Source organism: Coregonus lavaretus (assembly GCF_964263955.1).
Source record: "Coregonus lavaretus genome assembly, chromosome: 28".
NCBI classification, from domain to species: Eukaryota; Metazoa; Chordata; class Actinopteri; order Salmoniformes; family Salmonidae; genus Coregonus; species Coregonus lavaretus.
In genome coordinates, this window is record NC_140015.1 from 5,015,548 (window position 1) to 5,042,116 (window position 26,569).

A 26,569-nucleotide genomic window follows, 5' to 3' on the forward strand; every position below is an offset into this window, starting at 1 on the left:
CCACACAAAGGGATGCCGCCGGGAAATTCAAGGCATTATCAAGTGCTTGTCAAATTGTGAATGAGAGACTGATGAAGTGTGTACAGCCTGTGCAACAAACTAAGCAGAGCTCATGCCTTTCAGGCAACTTTTTTCAAATCATCATTAGAGTCGCATCATGCAGCCTTCGAATGTATTAAAAATCTAAACATATAGCCCAACGTTTGTATCACAACTAAAGTTACATAAATAACTCTAAATGAAGCACATAGGAGTACCTGTTTCTTTGTTAAATGCTCAACACAGAATAGCCACGTGTGCACTCCCACAAATCGTTTGAAGAAAATATCCTTTCTATTTTAATCAGCTTTGTGCAATGATATTCTTCATAGTATAAAATTATATAAAATAATGCCACGGAATTCTAAGAAAATCTTGTCTGCTAAATGATGTAGTGTAGCCCACAGCTATATGGCTTAGCCACATCAGGACCTAACATAAGGACAACTCAGAGTATGCTATTCTGTTCTTCTGAAATAGACTACATTTTCTTCATATCATGTTTCTTTAGACCTGTCTAAAATAAATAATGTCTTTGTTGTGATGGTGTAGGCTGTATTACATGGATTTATTAGACTTTTTTAAATGTAGATGTTCCAAAGGTCTGCATCAGCGGCTTGTAGGCTATGTGTGGAAGCCAGGAGATGCTAAATGTGTTTATGTTAATTAATGGTCAATTGCCGTGAGACCTGCAGTTATTTGCTTGACAATCACCGGCTGACAACATTTCGTGACCACCACAGCCTTACACCCAGGTACTTCTCTGCAATGGCCACCTACACTCATTAAAAACCCACTACCCCATTCCACTACTTTGACCCTATCTGCTCCTGCCCATGCCAACGGCCTGGGAGGATGGAACACCACCCCTCAACACACCCTGTAACTCTTCTGAAGTCAAATCTCATATACCCAAATACTTCTCTGCAGCTGCCACCACAACATCTATTCTCTGTGATTTACGTTCCATTTCTGCGGTACAGTTGATAACCATTGCTATCAACGCTAACAAGCCAACCTTACTGAAGCATAATTCACTCGTTACCCTATCCCTTTGTACTGGCACAAATCTAGTACTCACTGGGATCCTCTCAGGATCCCTCACCCTTGACACATCCTCCTCCACTTTCTTCACTGCCTCAGCATACGACACTACTCTAACTCTGGCCACTTCAACCTGCCCCTCTCGCACCGGAAACTCCCGATCCCCATTAACATGAGCACCCCTACAATTGACACACACAACTTTATCCACCGAAACTACACAATCCTCTGTCCCATGCCCTCCAGTACACTTCACACATCTTGGAATCTCCCTCTTACACTTTGCTACAACATGACCATAAATGTTGCACCTGAAACAGCGCAGTGGATTCTGCACAAGAGCTCTAACAAGATAACTAATATATCTTAACATGACTTTGTCTGGTAGACTGACTCAAAACTCAAAAGGACTGACAATGACTCCTCTTTTTCACCACGCTCCCAACCTGGTTTGCGTCGCACCAAATGGGAGGCATCACAAACACCAGGATTTTTTTACTTCAATTGCTCCACCTCCACACAACGCTACCCCAGTAAAACGTTCCCAAAAGCTGTTCTTTGGGATGCTTTGCTGCCTCAGGACCTGGACGACTTGCCTTAATAGAAGGAACCATGAATTCTGCTGTATCAGATAATTCTACAGGAGAATGTCAGGCCATCCGTCTGTGAGCTGAAGCTGATGCGCAGCTGGGTCATGCAGTAAGACAATGATCCAAAACACACAATCAAGTCTACATGAAAATGGTTAAAAAGCAGTTCATGCTTGAAAACCCACAAATGTTGCTGAGTTAAAGCAGTTCTGCATGCAAGAGTGGGCCAAAATTCCTCCACAGTGATTTGAGAGACTGATCAACAACTACAGCAAGCATTTTATTGCAGTCATTGCAGCTAAAGGTGGCACAACCAGTTATTGAGTGTAAGGGGGCAATTACATTTTCACACAGGGGAATTGGGTGTTGCATAACTATGTTAATAAAATTATTGAAATAAGTATCTCAGGTTCCCTTTATCTAATAGTAGGTTTTGGTTGAAGATCTGATAACATTCGGTATAAAATACGCGAAAATCTGAAAGGGGGCAAATACTTTTTCATGGCACTGTCATTTTTCATACTTTGATCTGGTTTCTTTAAAAAAGCATAACATTTCATGAAACACATGATTTTGACTGTTCATGACCTTTAATGTTGCCCAAACCCAAGATAGAAAGGATATAGGCTAATGCCGAATGTAAACATCCACACACCACTCCCTCCTTATCGGGATGTTTTCAGACCCTTCAACCACTCCTCCCAAAAATATACATTTATTTAGGTCTAGCCCTACTTTAAAGATCAATATTTACCCCAAATATGAATGTCATTAATTACATTGTATAGAAGATAAAAGTGACTCCAAATCATGACTTGTTTAAAGACATTAAGTTAAATATGTATTTTATTGTATGTTTTATTTAAAAAAGTGATGCCTCATCATCATATTTTGTCATATAGCAGTGGTTGATTTTAGTTGATAAATAAATGTACTATACATGACTTTTACATTATTACAATTATATCAATTAAAAAAAGAGAGAAATTACAAAAATGTGAAGTTATAAAATCAACAATATAGTAACCTAAACATTATACTGAAACATTGCATTACAATACACTATCAATATTTAACTGTCAAATTATTCAGATCAGTGATGTGGTGCTAACCATTGCCTGGCTTGGATCCGAAAAATAGGCCTAGAGAACTTCAACAAGAAAATGAGCGATGTATTCACGGAGGCCCAATTCTCAAGGGATGTGGGGGCAGGGGGTTCTGTTGAAACCCTGTACCCATACCGTCTCCCTCAGGACCCTTTGGGTAGATCACAGTCTGTAGAAACAACACAGTACATCATTGGACATATATGACCTTACCTATGGTTATGTCCCAAATGGAACCCTATTCTCTACTTTTGACCAAAGTCCACACCCTATACCCTATATAGTGTACTGGGCCAAAGTAGTGCACTATATAGGGATTAGGATGCCATTTGGGTTGCATCCTATGATAGACATTCTACAATAAAGAGATGTTAACAAAAACATTACAGTACACTCAGTATCTACAATTTAAACTGATTACTTCCTGGGTTGAGACTGTAGAGTGCAAATATTGTATGATCATCACATCCTTGCAAGGTTATTATATCATTTTTAAGGTTTTAAGTTATATCTATTCGTTTTTGTCACGCCCTGGCTCTGGGACTCTGTTATGTTGAGCCAGGGTGTGTTGTTTCTATGTGTTTTGTGTGCTAGGGTGATTATCTAGTTTATTTGTTTCTATGTTGGCCGGTGTGGTTCTCAATCAGAGGCAACGTGTATCAGCTGTTGCTTGTTGTCTCTGATTGGGGACCATACTTAGGCAGCCTGTTTTCCACAGTGTGTTGTGGGATCTTGTTCCGTGTTGGTTTGGTGTTGTAGACCAAGGACTTCACGTATCGTTTGTTGTTTTGTTCATGTGGTGACTCTAATAAAATAAGTATGTTCACTTATCACGCTGCGCATTGGTCCACTTCTATCGACGATCGTGACAGTTTTTCAATGTTGATTTTGAATTCAGTTTAGTTTCAGTTAGTTGTCAGACCTTTATTGTTAGTTTTTATTTAGTTTAAGTTGTATACAAATATTCATGTTTCGTTTTTATATTATTTCATTTTAGTTTTAGTGTTAGGGACAGAATCAAATCAAATTTGATTTGTTACATGCTTCGTAAACAACAGGTGTAGACTAACAGTGAAATGCTTCTTTACGGGGCCTTCCCAACAATGCAGAGAGAAAAATAGAAAAATAATAAAACAAGGAATCCACAATGAGTAACGATAACATGGCTACATAAACGGGGTAACAGTACCGAGTCGATGTGCAGGGGTACGAGGTAATTGAGGTAGATATGTGCATATAGGTAGGGGTAAAGTGACTAGGCAACAGGATAGATAATAAGCAGTAGCAGCAGCGCATGTGATGATGACAGCACTGGTCTGGATGTCCAACTAGCAGGAGGTAAGCTTGGCTAGCAGGAGGTAAGCTTGGCTTCTCATATGGTGTTGAGTAAAGCTTAAACCATGTATTTAGATCGTAGGTAGGTAGGTAGGTAGTTTATTTAGTAGTTATTGTAGGTTTCCGTAGGCAATTATTGTAGGTAAGTATTGTTTACGTATTGTTTAAGTATTGTTACGGCGGAGCCCGGCGAAGCACGAGGCTAGCTAGCTAGCGGGTAGCTACTGGTAACGTTTATTGGTTATTATCTGTTTAGTGCAATGGTGGAGAGTGGTTTCCAATGTTAATGTGCTAGCTAATGTGCTAGCTAGCCAACGTTTAATTTTTTTTGCTGCGTTATGAAAGGAACTTGACACGGACATGAATTATCTGTTTTGTGTGTTAACACACTCTTGGTATGCTAGCTAGCTAGCGGGTAGCTACTGGTAACGTTTATTGGTAATTATCTGTTTAGTGCAACGGTGGAGAGTTGTTTCCAATGTTAATGTGCTAGCTAACCAACGTTTAATTTTTGCTGCGTTACGAAAGAAACTAGACACGGACATGAATTATCTGTTTAGTGTGTTAACACACTCTTGGTGGTTTGTTGTAACCAAGTATTGGTGCTAAACTGTGTGTTATTGGATGCTAGCATGCTAGTTAGCTATGGCGTCATAGCTAGGCATCGTGGGCTGTTGTGGTTAGTTACTGTGGGTTGGCATTGTTGTTCGGCGGTGCCGGGGGTAGCACGAAGCTAGCTAGCTAGCCGTTCTTCAAACAAGGTCAACACAGTGGCCATTGCTAGCTAGCCAACAGACACGGACACGAATTATCTGCTTAGTGTGTTAACACACTATTGGTGGTTTGTTGTGACCAAGTGTTGGCGCTAAACTGTGTGTTTTTGGATGCAAGTGTTGGTGCTAAACTGTGTGTTTTTGGATGCTAGCATGCTAGTTAGCTATGGTGTCATAGTTAGCTAGCTGAATAAAGTGGGTTGAGTCTATTCCTTTAAACATTGAACCGCTGTGGTTCACAACAATTCTGATTTCTAAAGGTGGAAGTTGGTAGAGTTTTTGTTCGGGTGGTTCAGTGAAACAATTATAGTTGTTAGAAGTATAAGTTTTTGGTGAGGGAGGCCCTGCTCTCTACTCTCCCGATGTTTAGTTCATTTCATTCCGATCTCCTCTGCATTATTGTAGCCATTTGCTACAGCCTGTCAACTATGCCTCTGCCTATCCCTGTTCTCTCCTCTCTGCACAGGCTACACAAACGCCCCACACCGCGTGGCTGCTGCCTCTCTAACCTGGTGGTCCCTGCACGCACCCCACACCTGGAGTTCCAGGTCTCAGGCAGCCTCTGGAACTGCCGTTCTGCTGCCAACAAAGCTGACTTCATCCCAGCCTATGCTAATCTCCAGTCCCTCGACTTCCTGGCGCTGACGGAAACATGGATTACCACTGAAAACACTGCTACTCCTACTGCTCTCTCCTCGTCTGACCATGTGTTCTCGCATACCCCGAGAGCATCTGGTCAGAGGGGTGGTGGCACAGGAATCCTCATCTCTCCCAAGTGGACATTCTCAATTTTTCCCCTAACCCATCTGTCTATCTCCTCATTTGAATTCCATGCTGTCACAGTCACTAGCCCATTTAAGCTTAATATCCTTGTCATCTATCGCCCTCCAGGTTCCCTTGGAGAGTTCATCAATGAGCTTGACGCCTTGATAAGTTCCTTTCCTGAGGATGGCTCACCCCTCACAGTTTTGGGGGATTTCAACCTCCCTATGTCCACATTTGACTCATTTCTCTCTGCCTCCTTCTTTCCACTTCTCTCCTCTTTTGACCTCACCCTCTCACCATCCCCCCCTACTCACAAGGCAGGCAATACGCTTGACCTCATCTTTACCAGATGCTGCTCTTCTACTAATCTCACTGCAACTCCCCTCCATGTCTCCGACCACTACTTTGTTTCCTTTTCTCTCTCGCTCTCCACACTACTCACTCTGCCCCTACACAGATGGTAATGCGCCGCCGCAACCTTCGCTCTCTCTCTCCCACTACTCTCTCCTCTTCCATCCTATCATCTCTTCCCTCTGCTCAATCCTTCTCCCTCCAATCTCCTGATTCTGCCTCCTCAACCCTCCTCTCCTCCCTTTCTGCATCCTTTGACTCTCTGTGTCCCCTATCCTCCCGGCCGGCTCGGTCCTCCCCTCCAGCTCCGTGGCTTGATGACTCATTGCGAGCTCACAGAACAGAGCTCCGGGCAGCGGAGCGGAAATGGAAGAAAACTAAACTCCCTGCCGACCTGGCATCTTTTCACTCCCTCCTCTCTACATTTTCTTCATCTGTTTCTGCTGCTAAGGCCACTTTCTACCACTCTAAATTCCAAGCATCTGCCTCTAACCCTAGGAAGCTCTTTGCCACATTTTCCTCCCTCCTGAATCCCCCCCCCCCCGCCCCCCCCCTCCTCTCTCTCTGTGGATGACTTCGTCAACCACTTTGAAAAGAAGGTTGACGACATTCGATCCTCGTTTGTTAAGTCTAATGACACTGCTGGTCCTACTCACACTGCCCTACCCTATGCTTTGACTTCTTTCTCCCCTCTCTCTCCAGATAAAATCCTGCGACTTGTGACTGCAGGCCGCCCAACAACCTGCCCGCTTGACCCCATCCCCTCCTCTCTTCTCCAGACCATCTCCGGTGACCTTCTCCCCTACCTCCTTTTCTTTCCAAAACTATTGAGCGTGCCGTCTTTAGCCAACTCTCTTGCTATCTCTCTCAGAATGACCTTCTTGACCCAAACCAGTCAGGTTTCAGGACTGGTCATTCAACTGAGACTGCTCTTCTCTGTGTCACGGAGGCTCTCCGCACTGCTAAAGCTAACTCTCTCTCCTCTGCTCTTGTCCTTCTAGACCTGTCTGCTGCCTTTGATACTGTGAACCATCAGATCCTCCTCTCCACCCTCTCCGAGCTGGGCATCTCCGGCGCGGCTCACTCCTGGATTGCGTCCTATCTGACCGGTCGCTCCTACCAAGTGGCGTGGCGAGAAGCTGTCTCCGCACCACGTGCTCTCACCACTGGTGTCCCCCAGGGCTCAGTTCTAGGCCCTCTCCTTTTCTCCCTATACACCAAGTCACTTGGCTCTGTCATATCCTCACATGGCCTCTCCTATCATTGCTACGCTGACGATACACAACTAATCTTCTCCTTTCCCCCTTCTGATAACCAGGTGGCGAATCGCATCTCTGCATGTCTGGCAGACATATCAGTATGGATGACGGATCACCACCTCAAGCTGAACCCTGGCAAGACGGAGCTGCTCTTCCTCCCGGGGAAGGACTGCCCGTTCCATGATCTAGCCATCACGGTTGACAACTCCGCTGTGTCCTCCTCCCAGAGTGCGAAGAGCCTAGGCGTGACCCTGGACAACACCCTGTCGTTCTCCGCCAACATCAAGGCGGTGACCCGCTCCTGCAGGTTCATGCTCTACAACATTCGGAGAGTACGACCCTGCCTTACACAGGAAGCGGCACAGGTCCTAATCCAGGCACTTGTCATCTCCCGTCTGGACTACTGCAACTCGCTGTTGGCTGGCCTCCCTGCCTGTGCCATTAAACCCCTACAACTCATCCAGAATGCCGCAGCCCGTCTGGTGTTCAACCTTCCCAAGTTCTCTCACGTCACCCCCCTCCTCCGCACACTCCACTGGCTTCCAGTTGAAGCTCGCATCTGCTACAAGACCATGGTGCTTGCCTATGGAGCAGTGAGGGGAACGGCACCTCTGTACCTTCGGGCTCTGATCAGTCCCTACACCCAAACGAGGGCATTGCGTTCATCCACCTCTGGCCTGCTGGCTCCCCTTCCTCTGCGGAAGCATAGTTCCCGCTCAGCCCAGTCAAAACTGTTCGCTGCTCTGGCACCCCAATGGTGGAACAAGCTCCCTCACGACGCCAGGACAGCGGAGTCACTCACCACCTTCCGGAGACATTTGAAACCCCACCTCTTTAAGGAATACCTGGGATAGGATAAAGTAATCCTTCTAACCCCCCCCCCCCCCCAAAAAGGTGAACGCACCAATTGGTGAGTCGCTCTGGATAAGAGCGTCTGCTAAATGACGTAAATGTGCCCTTGAGCAAGGCACTTAACCCTTATTGCTCCTGTAAGTCGCTCTGGATAAGAGCGTCTGCTAAATGACTAAAATGTAAAATGTAAAATGTGATGAGTCAAAAGAGTTCATGAAAAAATGGGTCAATGGAGATAGTACAGGTAGCTATTTGGTTAACTATTTACAAGTCTTATGGCTTGGTGGTTGAAGCTGTTCAGGGTCGTGTTGGTTCCAGACTTGGTGCATCGGTAACGCTTGCTGTGCGGTAACAGAGAGAACAGTTTATGACTTGGGTGGCTGCAGTCTGAATATGTTTAGGGCCTTCTTCTACCACCGCCTGGTATAGAGGTCCTGGATGGCAGGGAGCTTGGCCCCAGTGATGTACTGGGCCGAACGCACTACCCTCTGTAGCGCCTTGCGGTTGGATGCCAAGCAGTTGCCATACCAAACGGTAATGCAACCAGTCAAGATGCTCTCAATGATGCAGCTGTATAACTTTTTGAGGATCTGAGGGGCCATGCCGAATCTTTTCAGCCTCCTGAGGAGGAAGAGTCATTGTCGTGCCCTGTAGGGGGTCCAGATTTGAGTTGTATCAGCTTGAAAATTCTGAGTAACACCCCCACTAAGCCTTCCCAGTGTGCCTTGCCTTTGAGTGAATTGTAGAGTTACCACCTATGACTGTATTTGTTAGTGACAGAGACATGGTTGTTGAATTCATTCATTTTCACTCCTGTGGCCTTCACCAAGTGAGTTCCTAGGCAAATGTTATCATTATAAATAACTTCATCAAAACACAAGTCTTTTAAGGCCTTATTTTGAGGACTAGCTTTACCCTATTTCAGTGGCCTGAAACACATGGTTTACAGGCCACATCAGACCTGCAAGTAAGGTTGCAAAATTCCAGTAACTTTCCCAAAATTCCCAGATCCTGGTTGAAGGATTTCCAGGAATCTTACAACCGAGATTTCTGGAAAACCTGGGAAATGTACCAGAATTTTGCAACCCTACCTGCTAGTCACATTATGCTGGCTTGCAATGTGTTGTGTAATTCTTAGTGGAATCCAGCCAGAGTTACGAATTCCACCAGTTTAATGTTTTAATCACCCACAACCTGAATTCATAACGACTACCAGGGTTAGGAACAGTGTAAGGTGATAACCTAAGCCATTTAATAAACTGGAACAACCATTTCAGTAACTGGAGAAAAAAATCGAACTAAATGAGTTTAGAAACATTTATGTTATTTATCTTTGAGTAGCATAAGATTAATCAATCAATCACTCAATGTACATGTAAATACACAGATATTAAAAACAATTCAAAAAAAATTCTACCTGCAGTACAGCATGCTGGGAAAAAAAGTTCATAACTTAAAAAAATAGAGTTGATGTGACTGCTCATTTAGTTTTGAGTCAGTACCACATCAATATTTTAATAATAATTACTTTTCATTGACTTTAAGTTCAACTTAGTAGAAGTATTTTAGTTGAAAATGCCTTGGAGTTTACAGTGAAGCTTTGAACCAAGGGGTTTCTTTGTTTCCTTCAGAGTTTCTATTAGCTCAGGAAGTGCAATGCAAAACATCTCAGTGGGAATCTGTGTTAAAGCGGCGCAGAGTAAGTGTGTCTTTTGTATTTGTAAAATCATTTTGGGGTGATATGAAAGTAATATTCGAGGTTTCCAAAACCGTATTGCACTCAGTGATTATTAACGATTAGACAGAGTATCTGGAGAGTTTAACACGTTGGCCCTGCTGTGGTCAATTGTTCAAATGAGAACCCTATGGCTGTATGGGCTTGGATTCTCAAGAGCTAAGGTTAGGTTAGGTTAACATTATAAAGTTAGGTTAACATACTTCATCAGTCTCTCATTCACAATTTGACAAGCGGCATCCCCTTTGTGTGGCCGTAATGCCCACTAAAAAAATCCATGCCTTTTGCGGCCAGTGGCCGTTGTGCCCTTGGGCTGAATATCATAACTATAAGTAACTTTGATTAGCAGATGGTGCCGTTTGACTGTTGTTAAGGTGATGGGAAAGTGTTCTATCCAATGATGTATATAAACCCTGGATTTCTGGTGCTATGTATTGGCCATTGAGAGCTTTGACACCACCGGTCAGCCATATTGGCACTCTCCAGTAGGAACAGCCATCCATAGGAATGAATGGAATTCTACAGTATTTCAAATAAATGTTTCAAGGACAAAATTACATGTATTTTTGTTGTTGTAGTGGGGACAGTAACATTAGTACTCTCTAAAAAAAATACTTTAAGGAAAATGTTTTGATATATTTTCAAATGTTTATGTTTAGCTCACATAATATAATTTGAAAGTATGCATTACGGTATTTGTAATAGAATAAACGTGTCAAAAACGAATGTAGACATTAATAAATGCATTTCTATAGCTTCCAAAATATTTTTGACATTGGAGCAGGAGTGCCAAGATGGCTGTCCAGTGGCTTCAATACAGTGTCCCCTGTCAGTCATCTAGGGTTTATACACATCATTGGTTCTTTTGGGTCCAACTACGTAAACGATTTTAATTGGCTGATACGGAATATCAACCAAATATAATCACGGCCACCTGGTGAGTTTAGCATAGGGCTAAATGTATCAGGTTAGGTGATGGGAACAGCTAACATGTAGCCTTTGATCACGTGCAACTACGTCAACAATTTTAATTGGCCGATACTTAAACTTAAACTTTTTATAATGTTCGCAAGTACGGTCACACAGTGACCAATGTTTTGTTGATTGCACAATTTTTAAATTAAAGTTTTTGCAGTGGAATTTTAAAAAAAATTACTCCAGAAACTCAGTTGCTAGGACACTGGTGAGATATTTTTTATTTGAATTGTAGATAATGAGCAGCCTATTTTATATGGCAACCCTGCAATTCAACCTCCAAAGATGTCAACCTCGTAGTTGTTCTGAGGAGGGAAAGGTGCGTTGCTTGGAGTCATGCTGCCATGAGGTACCGGTACTTGATTCCCAATGATGAACACTTGCTAAAAGACAGACATGTCAATTTTAAGTCCATTTATAGAAATTGCTTATCAAATATACAGGTGTCATGACTGCTCAGTGCTCTTACAGTTGCCAGAACATACTCTATATATACAAAAGTATGTGGACACCCCTTCAAATTAGTGGATTCAGCTATTTCAGCCACACCCATTGCTGACAGGTGTATAAAATCTAGCACACAGCCATGCAATCTCCATAGACACACATTGGCAGTAGAATGGCCTTACTGAAGAGCTCAGTGACTTTCAATGTGGCACCGTCATAGGATGCCACCTTTCCAACAAGTCAGTTAGTCAAATTTCTGCCCTGCAAGAGCTGCCCCGGTCAACTGTAAGTGCTGCTATTGTGAATTACACAACGGGTGGGTCTAAACTTGAATGCTGATTGGTTAAAACCGCATTCCAGCCGGTGTCTATTCCACAAGTTACCACCGGCTAAATCTATGACGTTAAAATTCCTATTTACTCTGTTCCATCTGACTATGTGTAACAGGTCAAAGAATTACAGATTTTTGCAACCGTTCATTTTCTATTTTTTATTTTATTTTGTGAGTTGATTTCACCAAAATATTGTATTGTTCAGCATTTCGTGTAGTCTACAGATATTGGGAGAGTTAGTTGTGTAAGTGCGCCCTCTAGAGTGTTGGTTTGGTTATATGCGGAGGGGTGTCATGCTTTTCTCAGTCTGCATTGTACTCGGCTGGGAGAGGTATGTGTTCACTTCGGCGTGATATAAACTTGATATACCTGTTAAAACTAAAACGTTTCAGTGCACATAGTAACTTGTATGTATATTATATGATGAGTGTACATACATTTAATCAAGCTGTGTCGTGAATTTAGCTGTTTTTGAGAGTTTGAGAAATTGCTAACTTAGCTAACCTCGTGTTTTGTTTAGCTGTAAGTTAGCGATCGTCATTCTATCCTCTTGTGTTGAAGCCCACGTTGTTCTTTTTATGTTAGGCGGATTCTGGTCGAGGGTAGAGTTTTGAACATTTTCTCTCCTTGATGTTGAACAGGTATGTATTCCCTATATCAGGTTAAAAATATGTGTTCATTTAAAATGTTTTCATGTATTGATTAGTGTTTAATGGCACTGAAAAGCTCAAATGTGAAGGATTACATGTTGCTTCGTGCATATTACTGTATGTATTACCTATTTGAAAGATGGTTTATGTCATGTTGCACAGTATTAATGTAAAGGCTAAAAGCTCAGAGTTTTTGGCAGAGATAACATGCAATATGACACATACATAAGATATACACCAGATGCGATGTTTATTTTCCAATTATGTTGTATTTTATTCCTTGTATTTTTGAATGTGATTATACTGAGTCTGCATTGTACTCGGCTGGGAGAGGCGCATTCTGGTCGAGGGTAGAGTTTTGAACATTTTCTCTCCTTGATGTTGAACAGATTGAGAGAGTTGTACACAATAAAGTGCCTTCAAGTATGCCAGTGTGTTGTCTTCAGTGCACCGGAACACAACGCAGTAGTCGGCAACGAGCAGACCGCGCCGGCTACATTGGTGCCGTGACCCGGATATCTTCGCTTCAGATCATCGCCAGGGTGATCGCCGGTGGTTGCTGTGACGAGTAGGAACCTCTTCGGAACGTTGACAAGTATAAGGGCAAACATTAATGTGTAAATTGTAGCTCTTAATTGCTTACCTCAGCTACTTCTATCATTTTACAATTTTTTTCTTCATATTCACATGTTCTGGTGATTCACATATCATTACCATAGTCTATTACAACTTTCAATTTTTTTTGTGAAAAAAATGGCTGATGGTAAGGATGCGCAGACACTATTTAGTGTTGGAGATGCTGCAGGGGTAAGCCTGGGGAGGGGCAGGTTTATGAGTAGGGTGGAGAGCACGCCGGTTAGGGGTGCTGGTATACTAGGCGGACCTGTACTCTCGTCCACACGCTTACGCACTGATGAATATTCCCCCGCACCACACATACGTAGCTTAAGAGATGCTCCAGACATTGCAAGCAGCGTTAGTTCAGTGGGCCGTCCTGCATTTTCATACACTCACACCCAAACAGATGAACATTCTCCACGTCAGCCAGTGTCTAGTTCACATGTGAGTTCTGCAGACCTAGGGAGTCTCATCACACAGTTAGCTCATGAAATAGGAGAGAACATTGCTAGCCAATTACAGAGATCTGTTGGTAGTGCAGATAACCAAACCACTCCTACGCCTAGCCTGAACTTAGGATATGGACAGTCTGATTTGAACATGACAGGAGTAAAGTTAGTCATGAAGACAGATGTCAAAGAGCCGCCGTACTTCAGGGGTGATGGAACAGACAAACACACAGTCCATGAGTGGGAAGAGATTATGAGCGTTTACCTGAATAAGAGGGGTGTACACCCGCAAGAGCACTCCCAGGAGATAATGTCAAGACTAATGGGAAAGGCTAGAGACATTGTTAAAGTTACCCTGCGCAGTATGCCATCGCTGCAGCCAGCTGAGAACTCCAAGCTCGTCTTTGATATTCTGAAACAACATTTCAGTGAGTTAACCTACTCCTCTATGCCTTTAGCAGATTTCTATAACACACTTCCTCTGGCCGGAGAAAGTCCCATGGACTATTGGATACGCTTGAACAAGGCTGTGGATGTCGCAGATGAGTGTCTGAGAAGGCAGGGGCGAAACATTGAGGACCCCTCTCACGAAGTCACAATGATGCTGGTGAAACACTGTCCCGACCCCGCTCTGGCAAGTGTCCTAAAGTGCAAAACAGCTGAAAAGTGGACAGCAAATGAGATTCAGGAACACCTCGTTGAACATCAGAGAGAGGCTAGAACAATGTGTCAAGCCAAATCTTATCGGCCAAAGAACATTGGTGCACATGCTCAGGCATTAACCACAGAGACAGTCGCTGCTGAAAACCCAACAGACCTTACTGGTTACCCAAAGGCAATGGGGCTTCCATCCTCTCCTCAGACAGAGAGCATCTGCATGCAGTCTCTCATTGGCTTGCTGAACCGTGTGCTAGAGCAGACGGCACACACAACAGCAGTCGTGCCACCAAGCAGGGGGCCAGCAGCCATTGTTCAGAGTAGATGTAAAGTCTGTCAGTCTGCCGAACACTCAACTACTGCACACTGTAGACAGGCGAACCTCTGTATGGGCTGTTACAAGCCCGGCCACTGGAAGAGAGAATGCCAACAGCGCCGGCCAAGAATTAACGCTCAGCCACAGTTAGCGCACACACCACCTAACTCTGAGCAAGGTGGAGCCAGTTTAAACTAGATAGCTCACATACGGAAAGGGGATGTGTGAGCGTTGAAGATTCAACCCTTGAAGAAAGTGAAGAATTGAAGGAGATGTATGTCAATGTCTGTAAAGCAATGTCTGATAATTGCACGGTAATTGTTCAGAATATTCACAGAGTTGAGACGTTCAGTGAGTTATTTCACGCACCGGTGACAGTTAATGGCTGTGCTCAGTTGCAAGGGCTCCTCGATACAGGCTCAATGGCCTGCACGATAAGTGAAGAGGCAGAGCAGAGACTACTATCGGATAGCGTCTTGACCCCACATCAAGAACTCTCACAGCATATCATCCTTGTTGGCTGTGGAGGAGTACAAGTGCGCCCCAAGTGCATGTATGACATGGAACTAAGTCTGTATGGGGTAAAGTGCATGGTCCCAGTTCTGGTGATCACTGGTCAGAAAGACGACATAATAGTAGGCACCAACATGTTGAAACGTGTACTGCATCAGCTGAAAAACGAGAACAGTTATTGGACACTTATCTCGAGCAACACAAAAGGGTCTCCAGATGGCGAACAGTTTCTAGAAATGATGACCAGTCTCACAAGATGGAGGGGTGAAGATGTCCCAGGAAAAGTAGGGACAGTGAAGCTAACTCAGGCGGTGACTCTCCTTCCCAAACAAGAGTACCTGCTGTGGGGAAGACTGCCAAGTAATATACCCAAGTCACCTGGGAGTACAGTTATGGTGGAGCCTACAACCTCCAGGTGTGTGCCTCGGGGCATTATGGTGGGGAGAGTGGTAACACCGCTATGGGGAGATGGCTGGACTCCCATGAAAATCACTAATATCTCAGACAAACCACTCACACTGAAAAGGAACAGCAAGCTTGCGGACGTCTCTACTTGTGTTGCAGCTGAAGATCTCACACTGTTCCAGGGTTCCTGTCAGAGTGATGCTGGCTCTGTTAGAGTGACTCATGTGAAACAGGACGACAACGGTGACCTGAAAGACAGACTGCAGAAGTCTGGTCTAGGAAATGTCGACATTGATCATTGTGAAGCGAGCCCCTCCACCAAGCTCCAACTTGTGACATTGCTGGAGAAATATCAGGATATATTTTCAAAGCATCATCTTGACTGTGGAGAAGCCAAGGGCTTTGCCCATAGGATCCGCCTCACTGACGACCGTCCCTTCCGTCTTCCATATCGCAGAGTGCCGCCAGCCCACTATCAAAAGCTGCGCCAAGTTCTCACCGAGATGGAGGAACAGGAAATCATACGGAAATCAATGAGTGAATATGCTTCTCCACTCGTGATGGTTTGGAAGAAAAATGGCGACCTCCGGATATGCACAGACTTTCGATGGCTGAATGCAAGAACTATCAAGGATGCTCATCCTTTGCCCCATCAATCGGACTGCTTGGCTGCCCTTGGCGGTAATGCTGTCTTCAGCACCATGGACCTCACGTCTGGATTTTATAACTTGCCCATGCATGAGGAGGACAAAAAGTATACCGCCTTCACAACACCATTAGGCCTGCACGAGTATAACAGAATGCCACAGGGGCTTTGCAACAGTCCAGCGTCCTTCATGAGGATGATGCTGAGTATCTTTGGCGATCTTAACTTCAGCAGTCTCTTGTGCTACCTAGATGATCTCTTGATATTTGCCCCCAATGAACAGCAGGCCCTCAGCAGATTAGAGGTTGTTTTCCAGAGGCTACGGGAGCACAATCTAAAGTTGAGTCCAAAAAAATGCCATCTGTTGCGGAGATCTGTGAAGTTTCTCGGACACATCGTTGACAGTGACGGTGTTGCTGTTGACCCAGAGAAGGTCGAGGTCATCACCAAAATGTCAAAGAGGGACTTGATGGAAGATGATGGCTGCACTCCTTCAGTTCCACCCCCATGCTTCACAGTAGGTATGGTGTTCTTTGGATGCAACTCAGCATTATTTGTCCTCCAAACACGACGAGTTGAGTTTTTACCAAAAAGTTATATTTTGGTTTCATCTGACCATATGACATTCTCCCAATCCTCTTCTGGATCATCCAAATGCACTCTAGCAAACTTCAGACGGGCCTGGACATGTACTGGCTTAAGCAGGGGGACACGTCTGGCACTGCAGGATTTGAGTCCCTGGCGGCGTAGTGTGTTACTGATGGTAGGCTTTGTTACTTTGGTCCCAGCTCTCTGCAGGCCATTCACTAGGTCCCCCCGTGTGGTTCTGGGATTTTTGCTCACCGTTCTTGTGATCATTTTGACCCCACGGGGTGAGATCTTGCGTGGAGCCCCAGATCGAGGGAGATTATCAGTGGTCTTGTATGTCTTCCATTTCCTAATAATTGCTCCCACAGTTGATTTCTTCAAACCAAGCTGCTTACCTATTGCAGATTCAGTCTTCCCAGCCTGGTGCAGGTCTACAATTTTGTTTCTGGTGTCCTTTGACAGCTCTTTGGTCTTGGCCATAGTGGAGTTTGGAGTGTGACTGTTTGAGGTTGTGGACAGGTGTCTTTTATACTGATAACAAGTTCAAACAGGTGCCATTAATACAGGTAACGAGTGGAGGACAGAGGAGCCTCTTAAAGAAGAAGTTACAGGTCTGTGAGAGCCAGAAATCTTGCTTGTTTGTAGGTGACCAAATACTTATTTTCCACCATAATTTGCAAATAAATTCATTAAAAATCCTACAATGTGATTTTCTGGAATTTTTTTCCTCAATTTGTCTGTCATATTTGACGTGTACCTATGATGAAAATTACAGGCCTCTCTCATCTTTTTAAGTGGGAGAACTTGCACAATTGGTGGCTGACTAAATACTTTTTTCCCACTGTACATCAGAAAAGCAGAACTTAATATTTGGTACAGAAACCTTTGTTTGCAATTACAGAGATCATATGTTTCCTGTAGGTCTTGACCAGGTTTGCACACACTGCAGCAGGGATTTTGGCCCACTCCTCCATACAGACCTTCTCCAGATCCTTCAGGTTTCGGGGCTGTCGCTGGGCAATACAGACTTTCAGCTCCCTACAAAGATTTTCTATTGGGTTCAGGTCTGGAGACTGGCTAGGCCACTCCAGGACCTTGAGATGCTTCTTACGGAGCCACTCCTTAGTTGCCCTGGCTGTGTGTTTTGGGTCATGCTGGAAGACCCAGCCACGACCCATCTTCAATGCTCTTACTGAGGGAAGGAGGTTGTTGGCCAAGATCTCGCGATACATGGCCCCATCCATCCTCCCCTCAATACGGTGCAGTCGTCCTGTCCCCTTTGCAGAAAAGCATCCCCAAAGAATGATGTTTCCACCTCCATGCTTCACGGTTGGGATGGTGTTCTTGGGGTTGTATTCATCTTTCTTCTTCCTCCAAACACGGCGAGTGGAGTTTAGACCAAAAAGCTATATTTTTGTCTCATCAGACCACATGACCTTCTCCCATTCCACCTCTGGATCATCCAGATGGTCATTGGCAAACTTCAGACGGGCCTGGACATGTGCTGGCTTGAGCAGGGGGACCTTGCGTGCGCTGCAGGATTTTAATCCATGACGGCGTAGTGTGTTACTAATGGTTTTCTTTGAGACTGTGGTCCCAGTTCTCTTCAGGTCATTGACCAGGTCCTGCCGTGTAGTTCTTGGCTGATCCCTCACCTTCCTCATGATCATTGATGCCCCACGAGGTGAGATCTTGCATGGAGCCCCAGACCGAGGGTGATTGACCATCATCTTGAACTTCTTCCATTTTCTAATAATTGCGCCAACAGTTGTTGCCTTCTCACCAAGCTGCTTGCCTATTGTCCTGTAGCCCATCCCAGCCTTGTGCAGGTCTACAATTTTATCCCTGATGTCCTTACACAGCTCTCTGGTCTTGGCCATTGTGGAGAGGTTGGAGTCTGTTTGATTGAGTGTGTGGACAGGTGTCTTTTATTCAGGTAACGAGTTCAAACAGGTGCAGTTAATACAGGTAATGAGTGGAGAACAGGAGTGCTTATTAAAGAAAAACTAACAGGTCTGTGAAAGCCGGAATTCTTACTGATTGGTAGGTGATCAAATACTTATATCATGCAATAAAATGCAAATGAATTACTTAAAAATCATACAATGTGATTTTCTGGATTTTTGTTTTAGATTCCGTCTCTCACAGTTGAAGTGTACCTATGATAAAAATTACAGACCTCTACATGCTTTGTAAGTAGGAAAACCTGCAAAATCGGCAGTGTATCAAATACTTGTTCTCCCCACTGTATATCATGAAATTTCGATCTGAAATCTTTTAGACAGCAAATGAATGTTGAGGGAATACTTTATACTATTCCAGATATTCCTTTAAGAGGTAGGGTTTTAAAGATCAAAATCAGGTTTTTCATGAAATGTGATGATATTTGAAGGAAACCAGATCAAAGAATGATGACCAAAGTATGAAAAATGACTGTTGTTTCTACACTGATAAAGTTTGATCATAAAGTTACTGGTCCCCTTCCCCATGTCAAATCCTTGGATTAATTATTAAGGGGACAAGGTGACATCACCGTAAGCGATGGTAACATGATATTCTCTTACCTAATTTAAATAAATACTGCTTTGTAACCAACATCGGAGAAGGCATGTTTGCAGAGGGGCCTGGTTAACATAGCTAGATATCTACTGGTGCCAAAATTTTGAATGTACGGTGTAAGCAAATATAATACCAAATGTATCATCTATGGCAAAGATACTACTTCTATGTGTCCCCTTTCATCTGTGTCTGGTGTTAGCTAGTTACTGGCTAGCTAGGTCTTCAGCCAGCATAGAACAAAAGGGGGTTTGTTCAAAACTCAGACACATTTGTCATTTCAACACATCCGCCAGTGCTGCTGTGAACCGCATCAGAACAGACATGCTAAACGGAAGATGTATAATTTTTTTTACATCTTTGATGTAATTTCAATGTTGTTTGAGTTGCTTTGTGTATCACCAAATTTGCTTGAGATGATTTTACTGCAACACTGCTCAATGAATCCAATTTGCTTGACATAGGCGTTTCAAAGAGCTGTCAGTCAAGGCGAGCTCATGAATATAAGCTCCCCGCCCACTCAGCCTGTCTTTTCAAACTTCCTGGTAGTTAACCATGAGAAAAAACTTTTCAGAATGACTGTTCAGGACCTTTAAGTGTACAACTAACAAGGACTCAATAATTCATGCCTTCTGGGAGTGCTATGAAGTCAAAAAGTTAAAAGGTGGAGTTAGAACGTTGGCAGTCAGGAGTTTTACAATGTAAGTTTACTTTGAATCCATCTATCTGCATATTTCAAGACATGGCATATGAGGGTGTAGTGAAATACTCAATGGGGTGGACCATACTTTTCTCGTCAATGATTTTAAAAAATGTCTTAAAAACTGGAAATCAAATGAGCCTGCATCAGTACGATAGTGGATGGACAAGCACTGGAATGTCCTGGGGATGAAGGATGAGGGGGAGTGTGGTTGTGAGACATACATGATGTGTATGGTTGCGGTGGGAATATGTGGGTCTGAGCAGGTGTGATGTCATTGATGTTTGTTGAAATTTGGGTGTGTCTACTCTGTTTAGTCTTTTGTTTATGTGTGGTTGTTATTGTTTTAAAAAAAAACATTCCTTTGTCAATTTTGGTGTGTGCTTGGGGTTATTGTCTTGGTGGAAGATCAACTCGCAATCAAGTTTCAGCCTCCTGGCAGACGCAACCAGGTTTTGGGCAAAGATTTCCTGGTACTGGGTGTTACGACAATTTGCTTATGAAAATCTACGATTTCTAAGTAGCCAATGTCACCAGGTGAGTTGATGGTAGCAAATAGACTTGCTCTTTATGCGCCTCAAACTTAGCAATAGTGGTTACCTTGAATGAATGAATGTTGATTCATAGAGTTGACTGTAGCAATCCTTTGCATCTTGTTTGGCATTTCTTCCATTAGTTTGTGTTGATTTGATTGCGGTAAGAACTGTGATCTCTCCCACCATCCACACACACCATACGTTCAAACCCCTGCGTCTTTATAGACCACCTGATGTGTGTTTACAACCACCGTTTGTCTACCCCTAGTGGTCGGGAGTGTAATTGCTTGAATAATACCATAAGATACACCCAAATATGCTTTCTATCACTGTTTACTCTATCTCCAAAACTGTTGCTACAGGAGTTATGTAGAAGAAAAATCAGCTGGGATAACGACATCTCTCTCACAGCAATGGCAAGGATGGATGGCAAATTTGGCGAAAGTGGCATAGCTCAAGGTGAAGAGAAGAGGTGCATCAAGCCCGAAGACTTTGGAAAGCCAGTGATGCCAATGAGTTTGGTTATAGAGCTGTATCTTACTTAATGCTTTTTAACAAGAAGCAAGTACATCTTTCGTTCATGCTGGGAAAAGAGAGTTGCTCCCATGAATCAGTAACCCTTCCTAGGCTTGAGCTCACGACCGCTGTGTTGGCGGCAAATTGTCATAACAAAAGTAAGAACCGTGAGCTCTCCCACCGTCCACACACACACCATATGTTCAAACACCTGTGTCTTTATAGATCACCTGGTGTGTTTACACCACCATTTAGCTGCCCCTAGTGGTCGGGAGTGTAATTGCCCAAATAATACAATAATATAAGATACACCCAAATTGGCTCCAACACTGGGTAAAGTTCATGATGCCATTGACCTTAACAAGGGGCCCAGGACCAGTGGAAGAAAATTAGCCCCATAACATCAAAGATCCACCACCATATTTTACAGTAGGTATTTTCTGCTCTTTCGACACCAAACCCACCACTGGTGTGCATGGCCAAAGAGCTCTATTTTCATGTCATCCAAGAAATGCAAACGCTTGGAGTTTACTAAACGGCATTGGCACTTGGATTGGAAACGGTGATTTGGTCAGATGACATGAACATAGAGCTCTTTGGTTATGCACACCAGTGGTGGGTTTGGCGTTGAAATGAGAATGCATTAAGCAGAAAAGAACCCCATACCATAAGCGCAGACAAAGGATATCAATGATCTGGAAGGATTCTGTATGGAGGAATGGTCTAAGATCCCTCCCAATGTGTTCTCCAAATCAGAAAACATTTTAGAAAAAGTGCCAGTGCTTTTATCCTTGCACAGTGAGGTATTGAAAGGTATTGAAAACAGGGGTGTCATTAATTGTATTACTTGTTAAGCAAAATCTCTTTCTCTGAGCAATTCTATTAGTATTCATTTTTGGGTGCATACAATGCAGCTCAGTATTGAATTATTTATTTTTGCTCATTTTTATGAAGGGTGTCAATAATTTCGGACCACACTGTATATGGAGCTAGATTTCTGTCTAAATCTTGTACAACATTTAGACAGAAATCTATGTCCATATACTTACCTCAGGGGTGGAACGGCAGCACTGGCAGACAGCTCTGCAGGCAAATGACGAGACACAGATGGACACTATAAACTCCAGCACGGAGAAAACAGTCAGAACACCTGAAATTCCCTGGGACCTGACCTATAGACAGAGAGGAACAGGAAACAGCAGTTAACTAGACTACACCGCCATTTTGGAGCAATTATGTACAATTAAACATTGACTCCCATTTCAGTGTGGGCTAATAAGAAGTATAAACGAACTCAATAGCATCTAATTCACTATTGCTTGCAGGTTGGAGCTGTCACATATATTCTACAAATGGTGTATAATTTAAAATAAAAATAAAAACATTCAACAGTACGTACAATAGTCTAGTAATACGATTATAGATTATAAATACCCCTTTACCGATTTACAAATACAGTGAGGGAAAAAAGTATTTGATCCCCTGCTGATTTTGTACGTTTGCCCACTGACAAAGAAATTATCAGTCTATAATTTTAATGGTAGGTTAATTTGAACAGTCAGAGACAGAATAACAACAAAAAAATCCAGAAATACGCATGTCAAAAATGATATAAATTGATTTGCATTTTAATGACGGAAATAAGTATTTGACCCCCTCTCAATCAGAAAGATTTCTGGCTCCCAGGTGTCTTTTATACAGGTAACGAGCTGAGATTAGGAGCACACTCTTAAAGGGAGTGCTCCTAATCTCAGCTTGTTACCTGTATAAAAGACACCTGTCCACAGAAGCAATCAATCAATCAGATTCCAAACTCTCCACCATGGCCAAGACCAAAGAGCTCTCCAAGGATATCAGGGACAAGATTGTAGAGCTACACAAGGCTGGAATGGGCTACAAGACCATCGCCAAGCAGCTTGGTGAGAAGGTGACAACAGTTGGTGTGATTATTCACAAATGGAAGAAACACAAAATAACTGTCAATCTCCCTCGGCCTGGGGCTCCATGCAAGATCTCACCTTGTGGAGTTGCAATGATCATGAGAATGGTGAGGAATCAGCCCAGAACTACACGTGAGGATCTTGTCAATGATCTCAAAGCAGCTGGGACCATAGTCACCAAGAAAACAATTGGTAACACACTACGCCGTGAAAGACTGAAATCCTGCAGCGCCCGCAAGGTCCCCCTGCTCAAGAAAGCACATATACAGGCCCGTCTGAAGTTTGCCAATGAACATCTGAATGATTCAGAGGAGAACTGGGTGAAAGTGTTGTGGTCAGATGAGACCAAATTTGAGCTCTTTGCCATCAACTCAACTCGCCGTGTTTGGAGGAGGAGGAATGCTACCTATGACCCCAAGAACACCATCCCCACCGTCAAACATGGAGGTGGAAACATTATGCTTTGGGGGTGTTTTTCTGCTAAGGGAACAGGACAACTTCACCGAGTTGCCAAATGTCAGGCTCGAAACCTTAATGACTTGGAGAAGATCTGCAAAGAGGAGTGGGACAAAATCCCTCCTGAGATGTGTGCAATTTGTATAAGAGGATCCCAGCCTTGGTTTCTCAAATGACTGCCTCGCCTGGTTCACCAACTACTTCTCAGATAGAGTTCAGTGTGTCAAATCGGAGGGCCTGTTGTCTGGACCTATGGCAGTCTCTATGGGGGTGCCACAGGGTTCAATTCTTGGGCCGACACTTTTCTCCGTGTATATCAATGATGTCGCTCTTGCTGCTGGTGACTCTCAGATCCACCTCTACGCAGACGACACCATTTTGTATACATCTGGCCCTTCATTGGACACTGTGTTAACAAACCTCCAAACGAGCTTCAATGCCATACAACAATCCTTCAGTAGCCTCCAACTGCTCTTAAACACTAGTAAAACTAAATGCATACTTTTCAATCGAACGCTGCTGGCACCCGCCCACCCGACTAGAATCACCACTCTCGACGGGTCTGACCTAGAGTATGTGGACAACTACAAATATCTAGGTGTCTGGTTAGACTGTAAACTCAACTTCCAGACTCACATAAAGAATCTCCAATCCAAAGTTAAATCTAGAATCGGCTTCCTATTTCGCAACAAAGCCTCCTTCACTCATGCTGCCAAACATGCCCTCGTAAAACTGACTATCCTACCGATCCTTGACTTCGGCGATGTCATTTACAAAATAGCCTCCAACACTCTACTCAGCAAATTGGATGTAGTCTATCACAGTGCCATCCGTTTTGTCTCCAAAGCCCCATACACTACCCACCACTGTGACCTGTACGCTCTTGTTGGCTGGTCCTCACTATATGTTCGTCGTCAAACCCACTGGCTCCAGGCCATCTATAAATCACTGCTAGGCAAATCCCCGCCTTATCTTAGCTCATTGGTCACCATAGCAGCACCCACCCGTAGTCTGCGCTCCAGCAGGTATATCTCACTGGTCATTCCCAAAGCCAACACCTCCTTTGGCCGCCATTCCTTCCAGTTCTCTGCTGCCAATGACTGGAACGAATTGCAAAAATCTCTGAAGCTGGAGACTCTTATCTCCCTCAATAACTTTAAGCATCAGTTGTCAGAGCACCTTACCGATCACTGCACCTGTACACAGCCCATCTGAAATTAGCCCACCCAACTACCTCATCCCTATATTGTTATTTATTTTGCTCTTTTGCACCCCAGTATCTCTATTTGCACATAATCTCTTGCACATCTAGCATTCCAGTGTTAATACTATTGTAATTATTTTGCACTATAGCCTATTTATTGCCTTACCTCCATAACTTGCTACATTTGCACACACTGTATATATATTTCTGTTGTATTTTTGACTTTATGTTTTTTTTACCCCATATGTAACTCTGTGTTGTTTTTATTGCACTGCTTTGCTTTATCTTGGCCAGATCGCAGTTGTAAATGAGAACCTGTTCTCAACTGGCTTACCTGGTTAAATAAAGGTGAAATAAATAATAAAAAAAATAATAAAAAAAACCTGGTGGCCAACTACAAGAAACGTCTGACCTCTGTGATTGCCAAAAAGGGTTTTGCCACCAAGTACTAAGTCATGTTTTGCAGAGGGGTCAAATACTTATTTCTCTCATTAAAATGCAAATCAATTTATAACATTTTTGACATGCGTTTTTCTGGATTTTATTGTTGTTATTCTCTATCACTGTTCAAATAAACCTACCATTAAAATTATAGACTGATCATGTCTTTGTCAGTGAGCAAACGTACAACATCAGCAGGGGATCAAATACTTTTTTCCCTCACTGTATCTCCTGACCAAAGGAATAAGCATTTGGTATATACCCGATACTGTTGACAGACGTTGTATGGAGGGTAGTATGAAGGATAGTCTGGATAGCCACAGGAGTAGTTGTATAAGAGGATCCCAGCACTGTCTATAGAATAGAGGATGATGCCAGTAACAGCAGTAACCGTGGCAACAACATTCATTCCCAGGGAGCCTTTCACCTAAGGTACAGAGAGCAGAAAGAGGACATGGGAATGAATGATTGGTTGTGGATGAACATTTCTGAAGAATGAAATGCAATATAGAATACAGTGTGTTGACAATAATTATTACAAGTCTTTATTAAAGGGGCGATCCGCAGTTGCTGAATCGCCATTGCGCACCCCACTGCTTGTGTTGTGGGAGGAAAACAAGCAGGTTGAATGAAAAAATGTGGGCCTATATGTAAAGTAGATTCTGTGTTTTGAAATAGAGTGGAACTTTATAAATCAAAAGCCTAAACTTTATTGAAGAAAGAATAATTGATACTGACCAGACATTTGTTCAGTTTGTTGTCAGCAGCAACAGTTAGAGAGCCTGCAATGACATACTGAGAAGGAACAAGGAAGAGATTATACAAGCCTGTGTCCCAAATGGCACCCTATTCTCTACATAGTACACTACAAAGGTAGTGCACTATCTAGGGTGTAAGGTACCATGTGGGATAAACATATTTCTACAGTATGACCAAAGTTGAAATTCAAGTTGAATTACTCCCACATAGAATTCCATACACACAGAAATGCATGAGTGTATGAATGGCATAGGCCTATCCAAATACATATACGTTGATAAAAGTCATTAGTTAAGTCATTCGTTATAAAGCATTACCTTAAATGAAAGATTGTATATATTTTTCATTTTTTGACATATTTGTTTTTAATGCATTTCTTTTCAAAATGTGACATGATTCAATTATTAGGATGTTTTGTTTGCATGAAGACAGGAAATTTAAGAAATGATTGTTAGACAGAGCAGCTCACTCACAATGATAGATCCCCAGACAAATATTCCACTAAATACTCCAATATTGTCTACTCGTGGTCCTGTAGCCATCACGATTCCTGTCAACAGCATCAGCAAACCGATCATGATCTGTACGGTCTGTGAGAGAAAAACAAAGTACAAAGCAGGATATTCATTTTTCTCTTCTTCCAATACGTTCAACCAAAATGGTTGTTTTTTATTTCAAAATAATTTTCTAATGATGTAAAACAGAAATTCTTACCCCCAGCGCTTTTGGATGCCCCGCCAAGAAACTTCCCAGCGCTGAGTAGACCGTCTGTCCCAAACAGTGAGGGGCAGAAGCAACCCCCGCGACCCCCATTTCGTTTCCAGTAGGGTGTACATGGGTGATGACCACCACCCCGTTAGTGGTGGTTGTTACAGAGCTGGACATCTTCACAGAGGAGGGAAGGATGTTTGTAGTACAGTAAGAGGTGATACGGCTAGTCAGTGGTGTATTGTTGAGCCTCATGCAAAGTTTATACTCTACCTGGGACTTCCGGGTAATAATTTACCTGTGACTGT

The 26,569-nt window shown here is 43.3% G+C and overlaps 1 protein-coding gene across 1 annotated transcript; it reads right to left on the bottom strand.

The window, feature by feature from the left end:
• Positions 1–2,811: 2,811 nt before the first annotated feature.
• Positions 2,812–26,569, bottom strand: LOC311104111 (membrane-spanning 4-domains subfamily A member 4A-like). Its single transcript, XM_084145780.1, has 7 exons — positions 26,268–26,569; positions 26,027–26,143; positions 25,533–25,589; positions 25,057–25,221; positions 21,803–21,925; positions 11,118–11,207; positions 2,812–2,948 (listed from the first exon to the last, which is right to left on the bottom strand). The coding sequence occupies exons 1-7, from the start codon at positions 26,514–26,516 to the stop codon at positions 2,850–2,852; spliced, it is 900 nt and encodes a 299-aa protein (XP_084001906.1). The 5' UTR covers positions 26,517–26,569; the 3' UTR covers positions 2,812–2,849.